The 22,392-nt window shown below is 40.3% G+C and overlaps 2 protein-coding genes across 15 annotated transcripts in view; one reads left to right on the top strand and one right to left on the bottom strand.

Moving 5' to 3' along the window:
* The window catches only part of PEX13 (peroxisomal biogenesis factor 13), an 8,411-nt gene extending 1,412 nt beyond the window's left edge, over nucleotides 1–6,999 (bottom strand). For 6 of the 8 annotated variants that reach the window (XR_012628370.1, XR_012628371.1, XR_012628369.1 and 3 more), the window contains exons 1-4: nucleotides 6,809–6,999; nucleotides 3,809–4,506; nucleotides 3,236–3,361; nucleotides 2,632–2,733 (exon numbers count right to left, since the gene is read on the bottom strand). Coding sequence is in view for 5 of the 8 variants with exons in the window: in XM_074864493.1 (XP_074720594.1) it covers nucleotides 2,632–2,733; nucleotides 3,236–3,361; nucleotides 3,809–4,506; nucleotides 6,809–6,999 (1,117 nt within the window). In the remaining 3 variants the exon portion in view is untranslated. Of the gene's footprint in view, nucleotides 1–34; nucleotides 2,734–3,235; nucleotides 3,362–3,808; nucleotides 4,507–6,625; nucleotides 6,764–6,808 lie in introns of those variants that run through there. The other 2 variants (XM_074864489.1, XM_074864492.1) reach the window with 2 other exon arrangements.
* The window catches only part of PUS10 (pseudouridine synthase 10), a 36,152-nt gene continuing 20,612 nt past the window's right edge, over nucleotides 6,853–22,392 (top strand). The window contains exons 1-6 of one of the 7 annotated variants that reach the window (XM_074864482.1): nucleotides 6,853–6,934; nucleotides 8,848–8,984; nucleotides 10,567–10,833; nucleotides 12,467–12,553; nucleotides 19,028–19,062; nucleotides 21,523–21,634. In XM_074864482.1, the coding sequence (XP_074720583.1) occupies nucleotides 8,859–8,984; nucleotides 10,567–10,833; nucleotides 12,467–12,553; nucleotides 19,028–19,062; nucleotides 21,523–21,634 (627 nt within the window). In that variant the 5' untranslated portion in view covers nucleotides 6,853–6,934; nucleotides 8,848–8,858. Of the gene's footprint in view, nucleotides 6,935–7,009; nucleotides 7,105–7,382; nucleotides 7,443–8,847; nucleotides 8,985–10,566; nucleotides 10,834–12,466; nucleotides 12,554–19,027; nucleotides 19,063–21,522; nucleotides 21,635–22,392 lie in introns of those variants that run through there. The other 6 variants (XM_074864485.1, XM_074864484.1, XM_074864483.1 and 3 more) reach the window with 6 other exon arrangements.

Below are 22,392 nucleotides of genomic sequence, written 5' to 3' on the forward strand. Positions count from 1 at the left end.
AAAAAAAAAAAAAAAAATCTTAAAGCACAGTATATATTTTACTTCAATGAATTTTAATACCCTTCTGCAATCAGTACAATTAACTGAGTTCAATACTTCATTTCCTCAGAGCCTTCTTTTCCCATTAATCTCAAGATTGAAAGGATCAAAATTCTTGTCAATATTTAGCAGATACAATTATGACAGCACTTGGTAGACTAAGTCAAACTAAAGACAAGTCAGTGGAGTTATTAATAACCTATATTCCTACTAAAAGAATTGTTTTCAAAATAGTATGATCTGAAAGTGAAATTAATCTTTCTAAAAATGAATAAGATTTAAAGATTCCAACAAATATCATGGTACTGTGTTCCCAACTTGTTCTGAGCAGGAAAATAGAAGTCTACTTGAATAGGTACTCTACATAAAGTTTGGGGTTTATTTATTCATTTATTCAAAAGGCCCTTCCTCTGACTGAAATCTTTCACTGACACAAGAGAGGATGACAGTCCATTAATTAAATCGCACAAAAGTAAATTAATTCCATCCAGGAATACACAGTGTAAGCAGAACTGGACACTTGATACCTGCCCACCCCCCCACCCCCCTTTTTTCCTCTCTGTATTTTGTATTTCAGGATTGTTTGCTATTTTTATTTCAACAACAGATGTCATGTCCAAATACAGGTAATTTTCTCCAGTGCCCTGGTACGCAGGGAAACATCTCGGGAACATGTTCTGTTTTAAACCTAGTAAACGTAGTTTCAAGTTTCTCAATTTGCCCTTTAACTACTCTTTCCTTTTCCTCTGCACTTGAAGATCTAACAATCTACTAAAAAAAAAAAAAAGAAAAAAAAGATTCTTCGCACCATCTCCCAATACCTGAGCACAACCACTTAAATTCTTGCTCTGATTATCAACAGGCATTCAGAGATTTCTTTAAAATCCAAGGTTCCAGCATCATATCTGTTTTTTCAGCCATTCTACCTCAATAAAAGTGTGCTCACTTCTATTTTTCTTGTCAGAGTTTTGTTGTCGTGAATGGAATTCTAAGAACTCAAAGCCAGCAAATGCAATTAAAGCACTGAAAGCTTAGCTAACATATAACGGGCATCGAAGGTCTCTGTCAAACCAGTCAAACCGAAACTACTGGATCAATTAAGCAAAGGCACGTGCCCTACTTTTACTAATACTTCTGAGTACTTTTAAAATAAAAAAGAAAAGCTGTTTTAATGATTAAGACAAGCTTTAGTTACTTTATCCATTGCTCTAACCTTCAGAAGCTCAACATATTATACATATATTCTACAAGGAAAAAAGTTTTAGTTATCTTTGCTTCATTAAAAAACCCCCAAAACAGTATTTTAATACAGAATTCTCAAACACCAATATGAAGAAGATACTAAATACTTTGAACAGTCTTAATGTTTTTATGGCTTTTGATAAACCAGAGCCCTCAAATTTTACGGGCAGATGCAAAATTTACCACCTGAAAGGCAGCATAAGGAGTTAACTCCAAGACCTTATCTAACTGAGACAATGAAGCAAGAAATGTTACTTTTTCTTTGCCACTCAGGGTGAATGTCCCCCAACCCAATGCTTTCCTACCGCACTAAAAGGCAGGATAGATATTCTGACATTCATATAAAAAAAATAAAGTTGAGATGCAGGTGGTAGTTCATGAACTACTGATAGGCAGTTAACAGGCTCCAACACAAAATGGCTAGGAGTGATGGAAAGCTAGGTTCCCACAGAAGGGAGTAAGTGTGCTGGGAAGTGCCTGCCTGCAGGATACCCTTCATTCTAATGTTCTTTTAATAAACAAGAGAACTGGATAGAACTATTGCTGAAGCCTCATTGCTCTTCCTTTGTAAACTGTATTTCTCCTCCCCTTCTCACAAGTGCCTTTTTTACAAGAGCTAAGCTCTTTATGACAGAAGCTCTACTTCTGCTGCAATCAAGCAACTTGGAACTTCTAACGATTCTCTTGCCAATCTCCCTCCTTTCATGGGGAAACAACGCACTATCACTATTTTATGGTCCTCAGTGTCCAGTTTTGGAGGACATCTTACAGATCTATTGAAGAGACCTCTTGTCAAGCCAACATTCCAATGAAGACTGGATGTTCTTCTCCAGATTTCACCAACAGTTTGTCTCCTCTGCAAGAACAGGCTGGCAGTCCCTTTTGTTTGTTTGTTTGCTTTGTTATAAATGCCTCAATTCTCATCTCAAGACCTTAAAGTTGCTGCCAGGTGGTGGGGTAGAATCACTAATGTACAGCCGTGGGTGAGTCAAAAATAAATACTACAAACTGAGCAATCATTTCTCCGTCCCTTCACCAGTCAGTAGCAGCAGTAACTGGTACAGACCCATCAGTGTTCCACTACAATACAGATTTTCAGCAAACCCTAAGTTTTATCAATAAAGCACAGTTCAGTTGCTTTGTTGATGACAGTGCATTAGAGTTCCTGTTTCTCTCCACTAACCACAGTGGAGTCAGGTGCAACAGGAACTTTATTGCTTCCAGCAAAAACAGAATCAAAAGCAGCCTCCTGCTCCTCTAAAGTCACAGTAGCAGTAGATCCTTTAACAGACGGGCTGGTAAAGGCTGGCCGTTGCTCTGAAACCCTTTCCAGGTCCACTGTTTTCCTACCTCTTCTTTTGCCCAGGATTTTGATGTAATTAGCAGGCACGAGTCCTGTTGTTTGGCCATCATAACTAGCCAAAAGCCAACCACGGATTTTAGGTTGTTGTTCTGAAGAAGAAAATGCAAATGCATCAAGTTACAAAACAATTCAAAATATATTGCAGTTGAGGCACAAATGCACCAGAAGGCAGCTGACACAACAGCTCATCACACAGAGAAAGTAACTCTGTGATAAAAGGCAAATTACTTCAGGAGAGAAATGGCTAGGATCTGCATTGGTGAGGTGAGTGGAAGGGTACTGCGAAGGGCAGGTTGTTCTGACATCAATTATACCATACTGCACGCACATAGGGATCTTCAGAGTTGTGCAGCACATGTGAGAAAAAGGTAACCACAAGGGTAACCACAAAGCACTCCTTGAGTAAGTTTAGGCTGTGTCATATCTTAGGGAAATTGAACAAAACTACTTACGGGAAAAAAAAAATAAAATCAGTGTGGATGAGGAGTTGGGTCAAATAAGGTGGGGGATTTTTTGTTTTCATTTTCAGACTCTAACAATATGACTTACTTGACATGTGATTAGAAAATAAATACAAAATTAAAAGTTTACCTTTGGGTGCTAATTTTAGCATGTCACCAGCACGGAAAGAAATTTCTTCTTCTGAGAGAGCGCTGAAATCATATTCTGCTCTTCCAACTACATGATCATCTTCTCCACTCGCCCAGTTACTAGATACTGTTTCCAAAGAGAAATTAGAAGTTTATCTGCTTTGAATTATAAAGTTTGGTGGGTTTTTTAAAAGGAAAATGAAGAAAACACTTTAACTTTCTTGCTAAAACTTTTCCTCTAGAGAACTGACAGGAGTAACAAAGCATGATTTGTTGAGTCAATCCAACCAATACTTCTTCCCCCGCCCCAGCTGCCACATCTAATAGAAAGGAAACAGAAAGAGAAAGGAACCATGATTTTGGAATCACACAAAGCTTACCATGAAACTGCATCCTAACCAAACAACAGGCTACTTAAACAGGCCGTTACTTGTATCACACGCCTAAAATTCAGTATTGTTACCCCAGTATCTATTAACTTCTATCACTGTAGTGTAAAATTAATCGCTATAACACGTGATAACAAAAGGAACAACGTATGCTGCACTTCTCTCGTGCTGCAGATCATCTTTACCTGTTTCTTCGTCACTGTATGTAGAAAGCAGTTTCCAAATGAGATAGGGACCTCCCATTATAACAGCAAAAAACAAGAAAATGGGCCAGGATTTTGCAGAGTTAGCCGCCTTATCTTCAAGGCCAACGCGAGCTACTGTCCCCTCACTTTCAGCCCACAAATCCTCATTCTCAGAGCTCTTCCGCAGACCCAGTAATCGTTGTAGGCGTTGGTAGAGATATCTTAGAGTTCTCACTAAAGCAAAAGCTGAAAACACCTTTGTGAAGTGTACTTTGAGGCGGGAGAAGTGGTTGGCTACATCCAACACAGCCCTGAAACTGTTGTACACAGCTGAAAAGGTAGCATCCATCATCATGCTGACTGAGGCAAATGCATGCACGATACTTTCAATGGACTGAAATGCACCTCTGCTGCTCTCTTCAGCCTGCTGAACAAACCTGCTGGGAGGGATATCGTCTGCACGAAAGCGGTTATAACCCAAACCACCATATCCGTAACTGTAAGGGCTATAGCTTCCATAAAAAGAGGTTCCATATGAACCATAGCCTGGAGAAAAAGAACTGCTATAGGCTGGCCTGAAAGTGCTCAGACTACTGCTTCCCGTTTGCTGTGACGGTCTTGGTAAAATAGGCGGAGGTATTCGTGCAACTGTGGGTGGTCCAGGCCTGGTCAGCACGTTGTCACCCAAGTCAGCAGACCTAAACAAATTCAGACAAGCAAGATCAGTATTCAAAACAAGCTTATATTTTCATTTCCCCAGAGTTCTTGGCTAACTATATAAATAAGTGCATTTCAGTAGTAGTAGGAAGGGAACCTGGTAGCCAAACACTCAGTATTATGTTGCACAACATTTGTGGGAAGTAAAATTCTAGTCAGGAAATACAGGTCTTTCGGGAAAAAAACACCATAATGAGATATTCAGTGCAACTGCGGAATCAAAGTTTATCTGTAACGTACACATGGAAAAACTTTCAGTCTATTTATCACATTGACTAAGAACGCACGAAACGCTACATCTAGATCCATCAAACCTGATGCTGTAACACCTATGTGTTACGGCTCCTGCACCCAAAAGCCTCTCATAGGCACTACCAAGAATATTTATGAACTTTTCTATCTGAAAGCCTTATTTCCAATACTTGCTCTCAGCTCTTCTATACAATCAGCCAACGGTACAGGAAGAAGTTTGAGAGCTCCTTTGAATCCACCCTTAGAGAAAAGGGTGGTGTGATCTAATTGAGAATACAAGTAATTACACAACAACAAATGCAAGGACTCTGGGTCCCCCAACTTCCCCCTCTACCCAAACTATCTAATTACCTTTATGTAGCATATCAAAGGATTGAATCTATTACTGTAGGCAGAAAGAGGTTTTACAAGTCAATTATTTGTTTTTTATTTAGTAAACTTTTATTCCTTTTTATGCCTGTAAGTTTAAGTCATCTTATCTATGCCCTTCATAATAAGACTCTGCAAGTACTAGACTAGTATTTGAATTCTGTCCAGCAGCTGTACAACTTTTGCTGCTTCATTAAAAAACTAATCCCATATTATCATCCTAACACTCAAACCTTTTGGTCATTTCGCATGTTTACTGCCTCATCCCATGACTTCCCACTTCTGTAGTCCATTAAATTCACAGAAAAATAAAAAGAAAAGCAGCAGCAGAAGAGTCAACTTTGAACTCCTATGGAGCTGCTTCTTTCTGCACTGCTTTCAGTGCAAAGCATGCTTGCTCTACTATTTCTGTATATAAGGTAGGGAACAACTTCCTCTCAGCAAAACTTAGAGGTTTCCATAGCAAAGAAGAGTATTTATATCTTTACACTGTTTGGTTTGTCCATCAAAGACTTTAACTCTCTTAGCAGTTAAAAACAGAAGCAAAAAAAAAGTTATTATCACAGAAAACAGAGGTACTGTAACTTATTAGGTCACACTACATTCCCCCCTCCCAATACTCAACTTGGGACACCTCACTTCAAAGCTCCTTGAAGCAATTTAAAATAAGCTAGATAACCCCACCGAGAAAAAATTAACATCACATTTCTTGCTCAGCACGCTTCAGCTTGTAGTGAAAGCAGCAAAGCTGCTGTTGAACGTTTAGCCTTGGCCTAACCTTTTGCCCAGTTTCAGGCTCGCTCTAATTGCACCAAATGAAAACCAAGGCTGATCTTCAACCGCCAAGCTTTCCTTGATTTCTGATAAAAAGGAAGGAGTTTACAAACACTTTCTGTACAACATTCTTCTCCGTGAGCAGGTTGGATTTTCTGAGAAGACTCAGATTCCCGGGTGAACACACCAGACACAGACACACACACATCTCTTTTCCAGTCCCTGGGGATAACACGCAGCTTCTCCACTCCTGGAGAGTCACGCCCGCTTACCCAGCTATATAATCCCCAGAAATGGACACCCGCGCTCCGTCCGCTCGTGGCAACACGCACAGCTTTACCTTCACCACGTTAAACACGCAGCTTTCTCCACACACGGGTAGGTTTTGAGACCAGTACGTTACGGCAGCCTCTCTTTCCCTCTCCTCTCTGAGCAGGGGAATCTACCAGAGCCCCCTCCCCGGGAACGGGGGGGTCATACAACCCCTCAACAAAGCAAAACGCCCCGAAACAGACCCCCTCAGGCTCTGCTCCGGCAGTAGCGGGCGGAGGCACTGCCCGGCTGGGCCCGACCTTTGAGCTCGCCTCAGGGGAGAAGGCCGAGGCGGGAGGCCCGAGGCGGGGGAGGCGCCGCCGCTCCCGAGGGGGCGAACCCCTAACCCCGCCGCAACCCGGGGAGACCCGGGGGTCCGGCGCACGCACTCACTGGAAGGCCGGCGCCACGGTGCCCGCCAGCCGCCGGTTCTCCCAGGGTTTGAGAGGCGGCGGCTGCGACGCCATCTCCGCCGCGCTGCGGGCCCCGCTCTGCCCCCGGCCCGGCCCGGCCCGCCGCACTCCTCCGCCCGCCCGCCCGCCGGCAGACACGACGCGGGAGCGCCGAGATATTCACCAGGGCTTCCCCCCGCGCCGGCCCATCGATGCGCTCTGCCTCGCCGCTGCGCAGGCCTGCGCCAGCTCCGCTGGCCGCCCGGAGAGGCGGGGGCCAGGCCCCGCGCGGGCCCGGGGCCGCTGTGAGGTGATCGCTTCGCCGCGGGCAGCGGGGCGGGACGGGCGCGGGGTTGGGCGCAGCCTAGAGCCCATCTGCGGCGCTTCCGGCCTCCTGTGGGAGCCCGTTCCCGCCTCCCCCCCGTTCCCGGGTCAGCTCACGCGAGCCGCCTCAGTGTGGGGGCTGTAACGGTTCTAATGGTCGGGGCGCGCGCTCCTGTGGGGGTGTGGGGGATTTATGGGGCTCCCTCCTCCCTTTCCCCAAGACCTGAGGGGCCGGGCCGGGAGCGGGGGGTGCTGCTGAGCTTCCCCCGGGCGCGGCGGGGCTGCGGGTTGGGCCGGTGCCTCGCCGTGGGCAGCGCGTTAACGTCCCGCGTGTCGGCGGGGGCAGCGGCCCCGTGGAGACCTACCGGGGGAGCGGCGGGTTCCTGAAGGAGCCCCTCGGTCGGGTTTTCTTAAGTCTCTTACTGCAGGCGATGGCAGCGTGAAACCTTATTGTAGCGATATTTAAGTCTGAATCGAGATAACAGTTACCTAAAGTATGCTTGTTAGGGTTTTTTTCTTTTTAAAAGCAGGTTTGAAGTTTTCTAGATAGTCCCTGGTTTTTACAGCTCACCATAAAGGCTCGGAATCCAGGAGAAACTAAATTAATTGAATTAACTTTTCCCTTGCTGTGAAGGTTTTCTATGGCTGAGATATTTCTGTGGAAGGAACCCCTGAGTAGGATAGGGCATGAGAGGTCAAACTGTGGCTGGCATGGAGAACGCCAGCATATACAATATGTATGTGCTGCTGCTACATTGTCTCTAGCAATACAAAAACTAGAGGCATATCAAACGTTGCTTACAGGAGCCAAGACCAAAACAAAATCAGGTGGTTCGTCTGTCGCTAGGTATCATGGAATTCCTTGCTAAAGGATGTAGAGGCAAAAGAATTTCAGAGACGCTGCAGAATGGTTGGAGGAAAGATCTGTTTACCAACAGGCAAACCACACTAGGTCAAAGGAATCCACCAACCCAGACGTAACTGGAGGCAGAGACCACTTGGCAGAGCTATATGCCCTGCGCACACACATTTTCCTGTGGCATCTGTTTATCCTCGCTTTGGGTGACCATAGGCTAACTGAACCTTTGGTCTGAACAGCTGTGGTTGTACTTATGTGCCTCCTAAAGTTTCCTAGGTTTCTGGTAAGGGCGAGCACCTCACTGGGAATCTCTCTTTCTGTATTTTTCAAAAAAATGCTGAGAGTTCCATCCCATTATTAAATTTTGGCCAGAGAAATTAGTCTGTTCTAAAGTTCTGGGCAGAGAGAATGACAGAAAACCAAATTAGCCGTAATCTAGGAAAAAAACTCGAACATTATGAGGTCTCTCACAAAAGCAGGAGTCCTATATTTGAGATGGGAAATAAGAAATCTTAAAAAATTGAAGGGGCTGATGGATAGAAAAGGCTTCCTTTGCCTTTAGGGCTTTGTGTGACAAAAGGGGATGGCATCTGTTGTTTGAGGCTTTTTTTTTTTTCTGTGGTTTTAACACATTGATTCTTTAGTTGCTGCAATTTTAGAATGAATTTTTGTTTTATGTTTGGCTTAAGATGTCTTAGCTTCACTCTTCTCCACTCAGTAAAGAATAACTTGTCATGGAATGCACTTTATCAAAGATAAAACTCTGGGCAAAAGTTCCGCATACTTTTGCCAGAACTCTTGACTTCAAGTTTTTCTAGGAAGTTCAGAAGCTTTTCCCTGAGTCAGGTGTTTTTTTGGATTGGTCTTCAATTCTCTTGTGCCTTTAAGACAAACATGTATCCTAAACTTTCTCTAGAGGAAGAGGAAAAATATTCTAATTTCGATTCTAAATATGGTGCAGTTAAGTGAGTCCTTTTATTGTTGAATTGCTGAATTATGTTTATTCTCAGTTTTTTTTTCTTTTCCTTTTTAAATTTTAGAATTATCCAGCATGTCTTCACTAACAGAAAAGGACAGACCAATTGTTCAGCTGTTACTGAACACTGGCACTTGCCCACGATGTATTTTGAGGTTCTGCTGCGTGGGATCACAGGCGCTTTATAGACATCCATACAAGGTTGGTTCTTTGTATTCCTAATTAGAATGTGTGAGCATGTGAATGCTTTGCACTGCCTTGGAGGAGAAGGTGGTTGTAATCTTGGGCTCCTTGCCTGAGAGGAAAATGCTTTGCAAAATGATTTATAAAAAATGAGTTCTGCTATACTGTGCAATTTTGAGAAGTTACAAGAATCATAGAATATGACACTGTTGTGGGTTCAATGTTATGTTTGACTGAAAGTTGCTTTGTATTCCCTGAAAACACCAGAAAACAGGGCATGTTAGCTTCTGCACAACGTGGCTCTATCGCTTTTGAAGCAGAGCAGCTATGACTGTTCCCTCTCTTCTTTTTCCTTTACTGTAATAAATAGTAAATGGGCTGTGGGCAGTGCACTGATGCAGAGGAGAAACCATCTATGATCCAAACTTCTTTGCCTCATTCTTCCTTCTCCTTGGAGTAGAATTGGTAGGGGGATGTAACTGAAGAATTGCGGAGCACAGGTTAAGGATAAACCTTCCTTTTTCAATCAGTCAAACACAGTGTTATTAGGCATCCTTTTTAGCTGACTTGAGTGCTGAAATTCAGTGTTCTTCAAATTTTTCCTAGCTGTGCACAGTCATTCTTGCCTTTGTTCTTGTATTTTTGATACTCCTCAACTTGTTTTTGGCAATTTGCTTCTCCTCCATATTGGTTCTCTGAGACCTCTCTCGTTCTGTAGGCCAACTAAACATCTCCATTTACCTGGTCTAATCTCTTGTCTTTACGCTTGCATCTTCTGGTGTCTGTCTTGATTGTTTCACCTTTCTTCAAGTTCAGACTCTCCAGAATTAATTTTTAACATCTTTCTTCCTTATCCTTTTCTATTTTCTGTGAATCATTTGAGATGTGTTCATTCTGTATGCCATCTTTTATTCTTTTGCATCTCTATCTAATTTTCCTCTGAGCTGCAACAACACAGTGACTGCTGTCTTTGTTACCAAAGACCTTTTAATAAATCCTGCTGTCTGAACTGTGTCTTGCCTCTATCATCCTTCCTAAAATTCAGAGACATGCAGGTAATTCTTCTCTCTCCTCACCAGCACACCCTTTAATTTTTGTAGGCTTCTCTCTCTATGTGAAGTTCTCTCTCTATGTATTTAATTTCACTCTCGCCTGCATCTGTTCTCATTTTCTTCTCATACTATACTAGCCAACTGTCTTTCTAGTCATCTGGGCTAATGGAGTTGGAGAAATTAAATTCTGACATAATCTAAATGACAAAAAGGCAATAAACATCTATTTTCATTGGATAGCGATGGGCCAAAGATAAATGCATTTCTGCAAGTCAGGTCTGTAAAATGTTTTCACTCTTCCTGGATAATGAAGAAGTCTGTGCAGCAAAAATCAGTTTCTCTGGATAACAGTTTGAGAGAAATACAGCTTGGAGCTTTTTATTAGTGTAAATGTCTTTTGGTATAAATTCCAAGTTATTCATTACATACATTGAGGCTAAACTGGAGTGGTTAGTGCTACCTTTTAGAATTGTGTTTGTAAGTGCTTGTTACAGCATTGGAGAAAAGAGGAAAGAACAACAGCAGTATGATGCCTCTGTTTGTGTTAGGATTTGATGAAGGATTTAAAAGAATTTCTGAAAAATAATCAAGAAAAAGAAGATACGGTTTGTTCTGATGTAGTTGATCCACCTTGTAAGAGAATCAGACTTGAACACACGGAAGAAGGGCCTGATGATCTGAACCACAATGGAGCCCTCCAGCAGATTCCTTCGGTTAACGATGAAAATACTGCAACGGAGAGCTCAGCTGTGAAGGTTTGCAATGTGTGTTTGGGAATTCTTCAGGAGTTCTGCGAGGTTGACTTTGTTAAAAAGGTAAAATACCTCTTCTTAGTCTTTCTGTGTACTTTTTCTGGAGCTTGTGTATGTATGGGTCCAACAGTATAGAGCTGGTGATTAAAAACATCATGCAGTTAAACAATTGAGAGAAAAATACCGGAAAACAAACCGAAACGTTTACCCATTTTGATTATTTGAAGTGTAGATGGCGCCATTCAGCTGTGTACCGCTCACTGACACTGTTTGCATACCTCCTGCACAGCAGGGAAATAAAATTTGTCAGTGGGTTTGTTTTTTTTTTCACCCAGGCCTTGTCATAATGTAACTTTTTAAAAAAATAGCAGTGCAGGTGCAATGGAATGACTGCCAGGAGCACATTTTCCTAAGAAAAGGACTAGCAGATACATGGTTACATGAATTTAGGAGATAACCTGAGGTTCAGCTGCTTAGATTACAAGGAAAACCTCACTGTAAACAGTGACCTCTCTTCACTGCTCTTATGTGAAGGGAAAACGAGGAGGCATGAACTGCTGTGCTCTTCAGCTTAACTACACGTTCCTAATAGAGCATGAGTCTGTCTTTACAATGTCCTATTTCAAAAGCCACAGAGGAAGAAAATGTTTTGGTGATACAACAGATTGTAGATAATGGAGAAAATAAGAGTTAGGAGAGAATACAGGCATAACGGGTGTTGCAAACATCATCTCTGAGCACTAAAATTGCTTGCGTGACAAACTGAAATATCAGCTAGAAGAATCACACTTGCATTTGAGATGTTTAACAGAGTTTTAATAGAACAGAATTTGGTTTAATAGCATGAATATATCTAAAAATGGGACTAAACAGAAAGCATAGTATATCGTTTCTGTTGTTGCAGCACGCGATGTTTCTTTTGGTTTCCATTGGCAGAGTATATATATTTTTACAGAATCCACTTGTAAGACTTGTTTCAGAGTTACTCTCTTGAGTAGCAATGGAAAATCTGACAGCATTTGTTAAGGCATCACAAAACCTGATTATTTTATTAGGAAATCTGAGATGTTGATTTCACCTTGTGAGCTCATAATTCGTCTTCAACATTCACTAAAATCACTGACATTTTAGATGACTGCTCCATGTGTGTTTAATCTTACTTCCAATAGGGACATTTAGCCATCAGCGCTTGCTAGCCTACTTTAAAATGTTCAATGTGTGTTCAGGTTCCTACTTTATTTCCAGTGACAAAAATGGTTTTTTGTGATGAAGAGTGATTATGAATTAATACTGTGGATACCTGTTTGTTCCCGTCTTATCCCAGGATCTTAAACATTTTTATTCTCGTGGAATTGTATCACTGCCATAAAGAAAGACATTCCAAGTCAGCTTGGTGTAATTTGTTGCGCTAAGATTTCAGTATACAATTGGTCTTAGCCTTAAAATAGCAAGTTTAGTTGTTTCATAGCAATAAGGATTTATTGATTTATTAGATTATAAAGTTTATTAGTTACTTTTTTTTTAACCGAACAAAAAAGCTTATATTTCAATGAGTTGTTAGGGATTACTCTGGTTTGTATGTTTGGCATCTATCTGAATGTGTATTAACATGGATTTACAGTGATTACGCTAGAGTAAAAAGATCATCAACTCGGTTCCATTGCTGTGGTTTAATATTAAAATCCTTTCTTTACAGGTGTGCCAAAAGGTTAATTCCGCTGACTACCAGTTCACTAGTTTTGTATTTTCTGTGTCGCTACCCCCACAGCTGTCTGTTAGGGAGGTAAGTGTTTACACATATTTCTTCATAACTGAAATGCGTGTTAAAGAAAGTAACTGTGGAATGTACAAGCTGGAGGTGGTTTGATTTTTGATTGCTATTATTTAAAAAAAAAAAACCAAAAACACATGCTAGAAGTGAAGTCTGCTCTCCCCTTCCTTGTTGGTGAGTATTATTTTAATTAATAAAGCGTCTGAGTCGCTTCAGTTTTTAGTTAGCCCAGGAGTTACTTTACATCTACAAATCTAAAAGGAGTTTCTTTAAACCCTCGGTGTATTGTTCCCTTTGGTACGGATGCCAGCTCTGCTTTGTGGATCTTCTCAGAGAAGGAACTGCACAGCTGGTGCCTTTCCTGAAATAAATGATAATTGCTAGTGCAGAATACAAATTAAGAAACTGTTCAGCGTTTTAAATGATGTGAAAATAGGTGTTTTAATAGTCACCTGTCTTGGGCATTGTTGAAAGTCTAGATTTGTAAAACTACAGTTTATAGCAGTTGTAAAACTCCTGATTTTGATGGCAATTTTAATCAAACTTAAATTGTTTACATTTCAGTCATTTAATTATAGAGGATAATGATAATGCAGAGGAGTGTATAACCCTGGTCTTTTTTTCTTTTTTTTCTTTAAATTGAGGGAGAATACTAAGCATAGTGTAACTTGATCGATAAAGCAACAATTTTTGCTTAGTTGTGAGATGTTTTATGATGTTCCCCTGCTTTCTGATATAAAGTGATGCAAAAATACTCTTCTAAAGGGCAACACTTAAATCTTTGTGATAGATGCCTGCTGTGGTAAGATGTAGTAGAAGCTTCAGTGAACATGGCAGAAAGAAGTGTAGATGATCTTGGATTTATATATAAACCTTTGGTGAGGTCTATTCTCCTCCCACACAGTTTGTTAAATAATCTACTACACTTTCAGTGTTGATTTATACTGTTAGTTGTGGCATCTCGGGCAAATGCCAGTGTAAGAGCTACGTTGTGCTAACGTGTGTTCTACTTCTAAGTCTTCCTGAACATAAGATTCTCTCCTTCCCATCTGAAATTAAGCAGAGTTGGTGTGTTTGCTTTTGTGTCTGGTAAAATAGTACCGGAATAAATTGCTTTGTGCTTTCTGGCTGGATGAACTGCCCTTATTCCCCTTGGATTTTATTGTCATCTAAACAGTGAGATATGTCAAAAAAGCACTAGGCTGGGTGAGTATATGAATGCACGTACGTGTGCCCACGATGCTCTGTAAAACTACAAATGTAGGTCAAACTCACTCCAACTTTATGCCCAGTGTAAGCTTAAGTGTTTAAAAAAAAAAAAAAAAAAGAGCCTTATTATTTTTAGGGTACTATAGACCAGGTCTTTTCAGTTTCCTCTACCTCTGCTAGTCACTACTGAGACCTCCCTTATTCATTAATCATTATAGCCTCGATGAGCAAAAAAACAAAGCGATGCACAAAATCTTTTGGCTAGAGTCCCAACAGCGATTCCCATGTTCCCATGTTATCAAGTTCTTAATCCATTTCCATTATGCATTTTTAGCTTGACAGCTATAGTTTATCTAGCTTTAAAATGACCTCTTTTTTTTTTTTTTTTTATCCCATAGCTTAGCTATGTAATGATGGAGGTGAGGAAAGAAAAATTTGATGCTGCTCTTCTTCCTCACCCTCTTGGTGGTCTTTGCCAGAATGCCTCGGTAGAGGGTGTTATTGCATTGCAGTTCTAGCTCAGTGACGTTCTCTAACTAATCTGAACAAGCAGGGCAAGTGCTTCTGTCTGCTTTTGAGGCAGCCTTGGCTGTAAATGGAAGCAAAAAATAATAGTTTGCTTCAGAGAGTTCCTTTTGCTGATTGAAATGTTGATGATACACCGAGACTGTGTGGACTGGGAAAACTGTCTTGGCAAATGCAGCTGGTAGAAACCCAGATTTATTACTTTATAATAACTTTGTCTTCTAAGTGCAGTAAATTATTAGTTTGATAAAAGGGATGAGATGTAATTTTTAACCTGTCCATCTGCTTCGTTCAAGGTATCTTGTCCTTATGTTCAAGCAAACAAACAATACTACAGTGCTTGGTACAACCAAGGGAATAAAGTTGTGGTGTGAGTCCAGAAATTAATAGCTGGAGTGGGAAGAGTGAGTAGGAAGCTCTAAAACCAGATCTGTTGTCTTTGGAAACAGTTTTGGTTTGCCTGGGAGCAGGTCTGCATTAGGAAGTTCCTGCTGTCCTTCTATTCCATCCCCTCAGTCCTGCCAAATTCTAAATGAGGTGTTTGTGTAGCTGTGCTCTAACTGAAGGATTGAAAATGGGTGATGGTGGAGAAAGAACCTCTTTACAATCATGGGGGTTTATTTACAACCTTTCTGTTTATCACTTCAAAAAAGAATTGGTAAAAACTGTTCCTGTTTTACAGTTACAGAAAAGCAGGAAGTAATATAATATTTCAAAATATCTCAAATATCTCAAAATGCTTTCTTTTGAAAAGAGGTCTTGTGTTAAATTCTGCTTTCAATTCTTTGAACTGCACTGTACAAGAACATACGTAATTTTAGCATAAAAGGACACCCCAAAGACAGCCTCCCTCCCATTGACCTTTTGTATGACACACAGATTTTCTCTGACTTTTTTTTTTTAACAAAAAATCAGAAACTACCTTTTAATATTGCCTTCTACTAATTTAATGATGACAATTGTCATCCTGCCAAGTCTAAAATGTACGATAGGAGCTGAAGAAGAGTGGGACATAAAATTGACATTGGTGTAGTATTTGTATCTGTAATACAAAGAAGCTATCAACTCTTTCCGCAAGTAGGATACTTGATTAAAATAAATTCTAAATACAGGAGTCCAAAGTTTATGTCAGACAACTATATTAGAATATGAAGTGAGTCATGCCCTTCAAAAGGGTGACTGTTAGCTATGTCTGTAGTCTCGGTTGTGATCCATCATCCTGGTACTTGCTACAAGGACATGAATGCAAATAGCATCTGTAGTCATTACTCCCTCTAGGACTGTGTGTACCTCATCATGGAATTCCCCATCTCGGAGCTCTTTTCTAATACAGTGAAAAAACGCCGTGGCTGGGATTGCACATGGTATTTCAACTGTTGCTGCTGTGATCCCTCAGATAGCATTAGAATAATATCCTGCAGCTTGTAATCAATATAGTGCCTGAGCCAGTGTATTTCAGAAATATATTTGCTGTTAAGCATTGCCCTGCAGGCTTGTGCTCTGTAATGAGCATTTTTCATTTCCAAACCACTTCACAAACATAAAGTAATTATGAAGTAGAGGGATCTGATCTGCTGCTTCACATACAGCTGGGAGAGAGTGGAGCAGGGGAATGAAGGCATAGGAGTTGAGGGGTTTGGCTGGCTTGGTGCTTGAATGTGGTTTGGAATTTGGGATCTTTTGGCTTCTGTGCTCACAGTACCCTATTCTATTGTTTCCTCTTAATTGAAGGGGAAAAGTAATTTCTTGAATTCTTTTTCAATTTTGAAGTCAAGAGAGATGAGATGAAATTTGGCCTGTGGTCTCATTTTAGCATAGCTACTTAGATCCAGAAGTTTTCTCTATTTTGTAATTGTACCCCCGTAAAACAGGGGAAAGGAGTGAGATTAGCCACTTGACTGAGTACCAAACCTACATGTGATTTAAATCAAGGTGTATGAGATTTTTTTTTTTTTTTAAATTGGCATTTGTCAAATGCAGGTTTCTAGACCCAGTTCTATGGCTGTCATATTCTCTAGTTCAGAATTATGTTCAAGGAATTTCAATTGGAAACTATTTTTCATTTATGATTGTATCTGGGTTATTATGCAAACAAGATTACAATATACTTCATGGTGTTTTGTGAAGCAGTCTTACTCCTACTGACTACGTAGGCAGGGTAATGTATCACAGTGAGTTTGAGTAAACAGTATTCCATCAATACAACTGTATTTATTTTGTGCAGTAGCATGCAGTTTTGTGTATCGAACAAAGTATGGGTCCTCCATCCACCATCCCTCTTTCCCCTTAGTATTTCTAGCACTGTTTTTAGGATTCCCTTATTCTTTTAGATGACCAAAGGAAGGGTAATAGACATTTTTCTGATAGAGTTCCTCCGTCAGCATGTAAGAGAGATCTGTGATGTGGTTCCTTCTGATATCGTTGGAAAGATGATGTGATCCTGGCGCTGCTCCTTTAAGTTTGATAGATGTTATCAAGCCTCTTCATTAGATTATTTCCTTGACAATAGATAATCATTCTTTCGACAGGGTTTGGGAGGAGGTTATTCTTAAAGCATCAGGTATGAAGAGTGAAAGACAGGGAAGGGATTTAAAATTTTGAAGAATTTAAATCATCGATTTCATTGCTTTTGAGATACCAACTCTTCTGGACATTGCATATGTATATGTGGTTGTAGGACAAGTGTATGCAGTCACCTTTCTCTGACACTTTGCTAGTAGTCTGCAGTTCACAGATTGGAAACGACTAATTTTGATTGTTTTCCCGATAGTTGTTTCAAGCCAAACAACTTGATTTTTGGAATTCATCTTCAGTGAGGATGGTGAGACTAGGTGTCCAGATGGTGTATTGACAGTACAGGTGCTATTAGTTAAGTGGTGTCCTGCCAGTCTTAACGTCTGTTGCTGTTGTTAGTAGAGGAAGAACTGAAAATGTTATTGTTGTTGCTTCATTGTAGGAATTTTGGAGGGGAGTTTTTCTCTTCTTATTAATTGCTTTTGCAGTGATAGGCATTCTGTTGAAACGGAAACATTGTACAGGTCTTCTGAGTATCTGTGTCCAACATCACTTCTTTTTTTCCGCTTAATTAAAGACCTAATAGAAAAGCCATTTGAGGTCAAAGTTAAAATTCTGGTTAACTGTAATGCACTTCAGTTTAGTAAGGTACATTTTCATTGTGATGCAGAGAATAGCAGTCACTCTCGGCCACACAGAGACAAAATTTAAAGCCTGAAGCGCTGAACAATTACTACACTGAAGTAATAGATCATTTTGTGGAATCATTATGTCAGTACAAAGAGAAGTGAGTGAGACTGCAGAGAGATGCACCTCTAAAATGTTTGGTTCCCCAGACCAGAGTTTGGGAAAGAAACACTTTTGGAAGCTTTTGGCATGAGCAATGTTGTTTGGAAGCCTTCAATTTCTTGATTGTTGTTAATTTTGTTCAAGTCTGTTAGCATTGCACTGATTTGATGGCTGTTGCTCCTTTGTGCTTACTTTTGTATTTTTCTATTGTCCTTTCATACCACTGGTAATTTTAATTCTGTTTTTGATCTTTGTTATAACTATTGTTAATTCTTATATTGTTGAGTTCCATTTGTTGGCTGTGACACTTAAGTGATGGTTCATGGTCTTCTGTCCTGGGCAGTGTCGTATCTAAGGGGTCTGCTACATTATGTTTCTTTACATATGCTAGACAAGAGTAGAGTTCGAGGAAGTATTTACAATGCACGGACTGAGGACAATCAAGCATTAGAGCAGGCTGTCCAGAGAGGTGGTGCAGTCACCATCAGGAACTCATCAGATAGAGCCCTGGGCAACCTTGTCTGAGTTCATAGCCAATCCTGCTATAACCAAAAGGTTGGATAGAGACCTCCTGAGGTCCCTGAATTATCCTATGCTCACATATGTAAGGTAAATATTACTTTGTGGAACCTCTGCTCAAAGAAGTGTATCAGGAGCTGCAGAAGGTGGGATTCACAGAGACTCTGCACAAAGCAACAGAGGAGCAATTGGGAAATGAAAAAGGAGAATTCAAGGTTGAATCTGCCTGTGATTCTCAGATTACATTTTACAGCCATTCCTACGTATGGTGTGTGATAAATGTTAGTGAACTCAAGTGTTTGTACTAAAAGCTCCCTCTGATTTCTGGAATTATTCCTTCTGTTCCTCAGCTTTCTCATATTCAGCCTGTGTCTCCTAAACTAAGTGGTTGCTTTAAATAAGGGGGCAGTCCTCAGGGCAAGGGTTCATGATTACCATAAGACCAAGTATCTCTTTTATGTCATGTTTTTTATAAGGGATGATAATTGAATTTGATTTTTTTTTTTTAAATTTAGATGTCAAATCAGGTTTTATATACCATCCATGTAGACACTTTTTTTTCCATTTCTCTGTAGGATAGGTAGCTGCTAGCTGCACTTGACTTAGGCTGTCAGAGTCTTTTTTCTAAAGATAGTGTTAATAGCAAGTTTCAAAGTGTGTTTACTGCAGCCTGATCTTTTTTTAAAGCCTCAAAAGGTGAATTGCTAAGTGATGTCTTACAAATAAAAACAAATACCAATTCTATCTTCCAACTTCTAAAAGAAAAAAAAAGCTAAATTAAAATCCTAATACTTTCCTTTTGTCCTGAGTTTTTAAAACATTTTCCCTTCTGCTGACAGTCTCTCAAATTGTTGGGAGTTTTGAGCCTTAATTTCACTTGCCTTTTTTTTTTTCCCTCTCTTCTTCCTGGGCATGGCTTGTGACCTATAGCGTGCTGCTTGGCTGCTGGTAAAACAGGAAATGGGGTGAGTAATTTCTTTTGGCAACCCTCATACCACTTCTATTAGAGAGTTCTCCAGATTTAGAGAAAGGAGAGATACTCTTACTATAACTTTTTTCCAGCATAGTAGACATGAGAAACCACTTAATGCACTGGACCTGCAGAGACATGTATGTTAAGAGAAAATTTTAACCAAGCAATTAATGCTATATTTTCGAGGTCAAGACAGTTGCTTTCATATAAAGGTACTTCTGCTAACGGTTGTGGAATATGTAGACTCACCTCCTATGTCCTTGGCCAAGATTTTAACTTACTTTGTACTTTCAAAACTAATCCTAAGGCAATTCAGAATTGGGATGTGCTGCCATTGATTTTTTTTTTTTTTTTTTTTTTTTTGTCTTTCATTGTCCCTAGCTTTTACTGACTGCCTGGCAAGAACTCTTTTATATAGACACCATTTTTCTATATAAATGTTGAGCAGGCAAGAAGTTGATCTTAGAGTCTTGTGCAGTTTACTTGATGCTTACAAAGGACAAGATGGTTTCTATGCATTGGTGGTTTGGTTTTTTTTTACCTGCTTTGACCTTAATTGGGGTTTCTTACCTCTTTTGCCTCATACTGTGATTATAGCTAACACGTGGCATTTCAACTTGGGCTGCAGGCTGTCTGTCCAACTGTACAGCTTCAAGTTAATGTAATGGTCCTGAGAGGTGCCCTGATGCCATCTGCAAGCCAGAATCTTCTTGTACATGGAAGACATCATGAAATACAGACCTCTTCATTTTGTCACTATATCTGGTTTAGCTTACATTAACAGTGACTGAAAATTGTTAGTCAGATAATGGTGAAAAGTCAGTAATGTAGCAAGAAAGATATTAGCGCAGTGGGTGCATGTTAGTTTTGAGTCTTATTTTTATACCTCAGAGTTTTGAAATCAATTTAAACGCTTGATTCTTTGCGTACTCCAGGACACTCCCACTCCTGGCCAAATGAGAACGTATTAGAGCCATTCTGAAGCAACGAATTGTCTTTGTGGGCAAGAGGAAAGAAACCCACTTGTCTCAAAGTTAGTTGAGGATACTGAACTAGTCTTTGGTGGAAGCCATCGTCATTGGAAGTACCATTTCAAGATATGCATAGAAAGCTAAACTAAAAGATGATGAATCACTTCCTACTTTGAGACTAATTTAAAAGCAATTGTTTCATTAAAATGCTTGAGAGAGGCTGAGGCCCTGCAGGGCAAGTATTGCCCACGTAGCCTACCGTTGGTGCCATTTGTATAGGAGGACATGCACTTCGCTCTGTAAGTTCCCAAACAAGTGGTTTGACATCGTATGCTGGCACCCTTACAGGCATCTGCTCCTTTTAACTTCTCTCTCCATAGGAGACTTGACTCCACAGGAGTCAAGGCCTGGTCTTGTACCTGCAGAGGTAGTTGAGCCTGTTCCAGCAAGGTCGACTGAGATTGTCATCTGGGCTTTTCCTTTTAGCAATTTGTGCCTACTGGAGCCATGCCCTCCTTTAATGAAGACTAGGTTGCCCTTTGAACCATAAAAATAAATCTAACAAGATTTATTTTTTTAAAAAAACAAATTATTTTTGTCCATCTCTCTCAGCTCTTCTCCAGGTAGATTCTGGAAAGACCTTTGTAACTTTTGACCAACCATGAAGCTGTGGCATGAGTTTGCTCAGTACATGTTCTGTACATAAAAAAAAAGAATCTGTATTTAAATGTTAGTGAAAAAAACACTGCCAAAGAGAAACAGGGCAAAACAGGATATTACTTAGGGTGGAAGCTGGACAGAAGGCTCCTTAGCAAGTAGCATGGGTGGTGCCCTGCAGGATCCAGATACTCTGTTTATTTAAACTGAACTAGATGTTGATTTACTATCAGAAGGGTCTCACCTCCATCTACATGTGCCTTTGTCTTTCTTGTGTTAACACAAGGGCTTATGTGACCACTGGGAGAGCTGATCACCTCACTGATCTGGCTGAAAAAAACCACTTTTTTTAGTGGATTAGGGTTTGCTTTAAATGGGATCAATGGACTGGTGTTACTTACTATGCTGTGTAGCGTCAGCATGCAAGTGCTGGCAGGAATGCACGGCCAGAGGCAGGGAGGAGGCAACATAGTCCTATCTGTGCTTGAGCTGACCTTAGCTCTAGTAGCTACACCTTTAGCTACTCCCTGCCGAGCTGTTATGTGTTTATTGGGAAGCATTTCACTTGGAATCCTGGTCTGGCCTTAATGTTTCCTCAGCGCTTTGTTAATTCAGTATAAAGATTCAGCGCTGTTATAGGAGGTCATGGAACAGCCTTTCATTCTTTCATGCCATGGTCTGTATTCTTAGTACTTTTGTCCTTTTTTACTTGTGTATTGCTTGTTTACCTGGCACTAGTTACTTAAGTTTGTCTTGAAATATTATATGTCATGTATCTATCTTTGACAGACCCCTGTGCAAGTTATTATTTCTTTGTGATTCAGAAATCTGGGCCTTTCCTTGGCAAAGGATGACATTGTTCAGCTGAAAGAAGCTTATAAGTGGATTATTCATCCCCAGTTGTCAGAAGAGTTGGGTGTTCCTGCCGATGGAAAGGTGTTGTGTAAATATGAAACTTTTTTTCTCTGTGTCTGTTTTTTGGTTTTTTTTTCCTTTTTTTCATATGTGTTTGTGTGTGTATCTATATATTTATACACTTATATATAGGAGGGGAAGAAAATAAAAATACATACTTTTTTCCCTCATTAACAGCTAAACAAGTTGCACTGCTCTTATGTTCACTGGAGGGGGAAGCAGGGGGGAAAGTTCTTTTAACCAGAGATCTCCAAGTCCAATCTTAATTTTTGCACACATAGATCATTGCATCTTCTGAAACCATTGCAGTCTTTTGCTACATCTCTTGCTCTTGGGCTGCCCTCCTCCTTTCATCAATGAGACTTTTTCAGTTTTCTCCTTTTCCAGGATCTTTGTTTTCCAGAGGCTAAGGAATGCTCACACATTCCTTCTTTGCTCTCCTATTACTGCCAACACTTTTACTGCTCTGTGAGATAAATTGTTCAGGTTGTTAGCATATTAAATCCTATGGATAAAATATATTTGTGAAACGTACTGAAAGAGGAAAGTCTGGTGCTTGTTCACTTTAACGAATGCTAGATATAGGCATGTTGGAACCTGCAATACCTGTAAGTAGGCAGTAGAAATGTTTTTTCAAACTCTATTTCCAACTTTCAGATTCTGACTAACGTTCTTAAAATGTTTCTGAAATGCATTGACTGAACATGACATTCGGATGTTGCCAGACAAATTCAGAAACACCATCATCTTGAATGTAAAATTTCTGCAAACACGGCTAA

This window comes from Strix uralensis, chromosome 3, assembly GCF_047716275.1.
Source record: "Strix uralensis isolate ZFMK-TIS-50842 chromosome 3, bStrUra1, whole genome shotgun sequence".
Classification (NCBI taxonomy): domain Eukaryota; kingdom Metazoa; phylum Chordata; class Aves; order Strigiformes; family Strigidae; genus Strix; species Strix uralensis.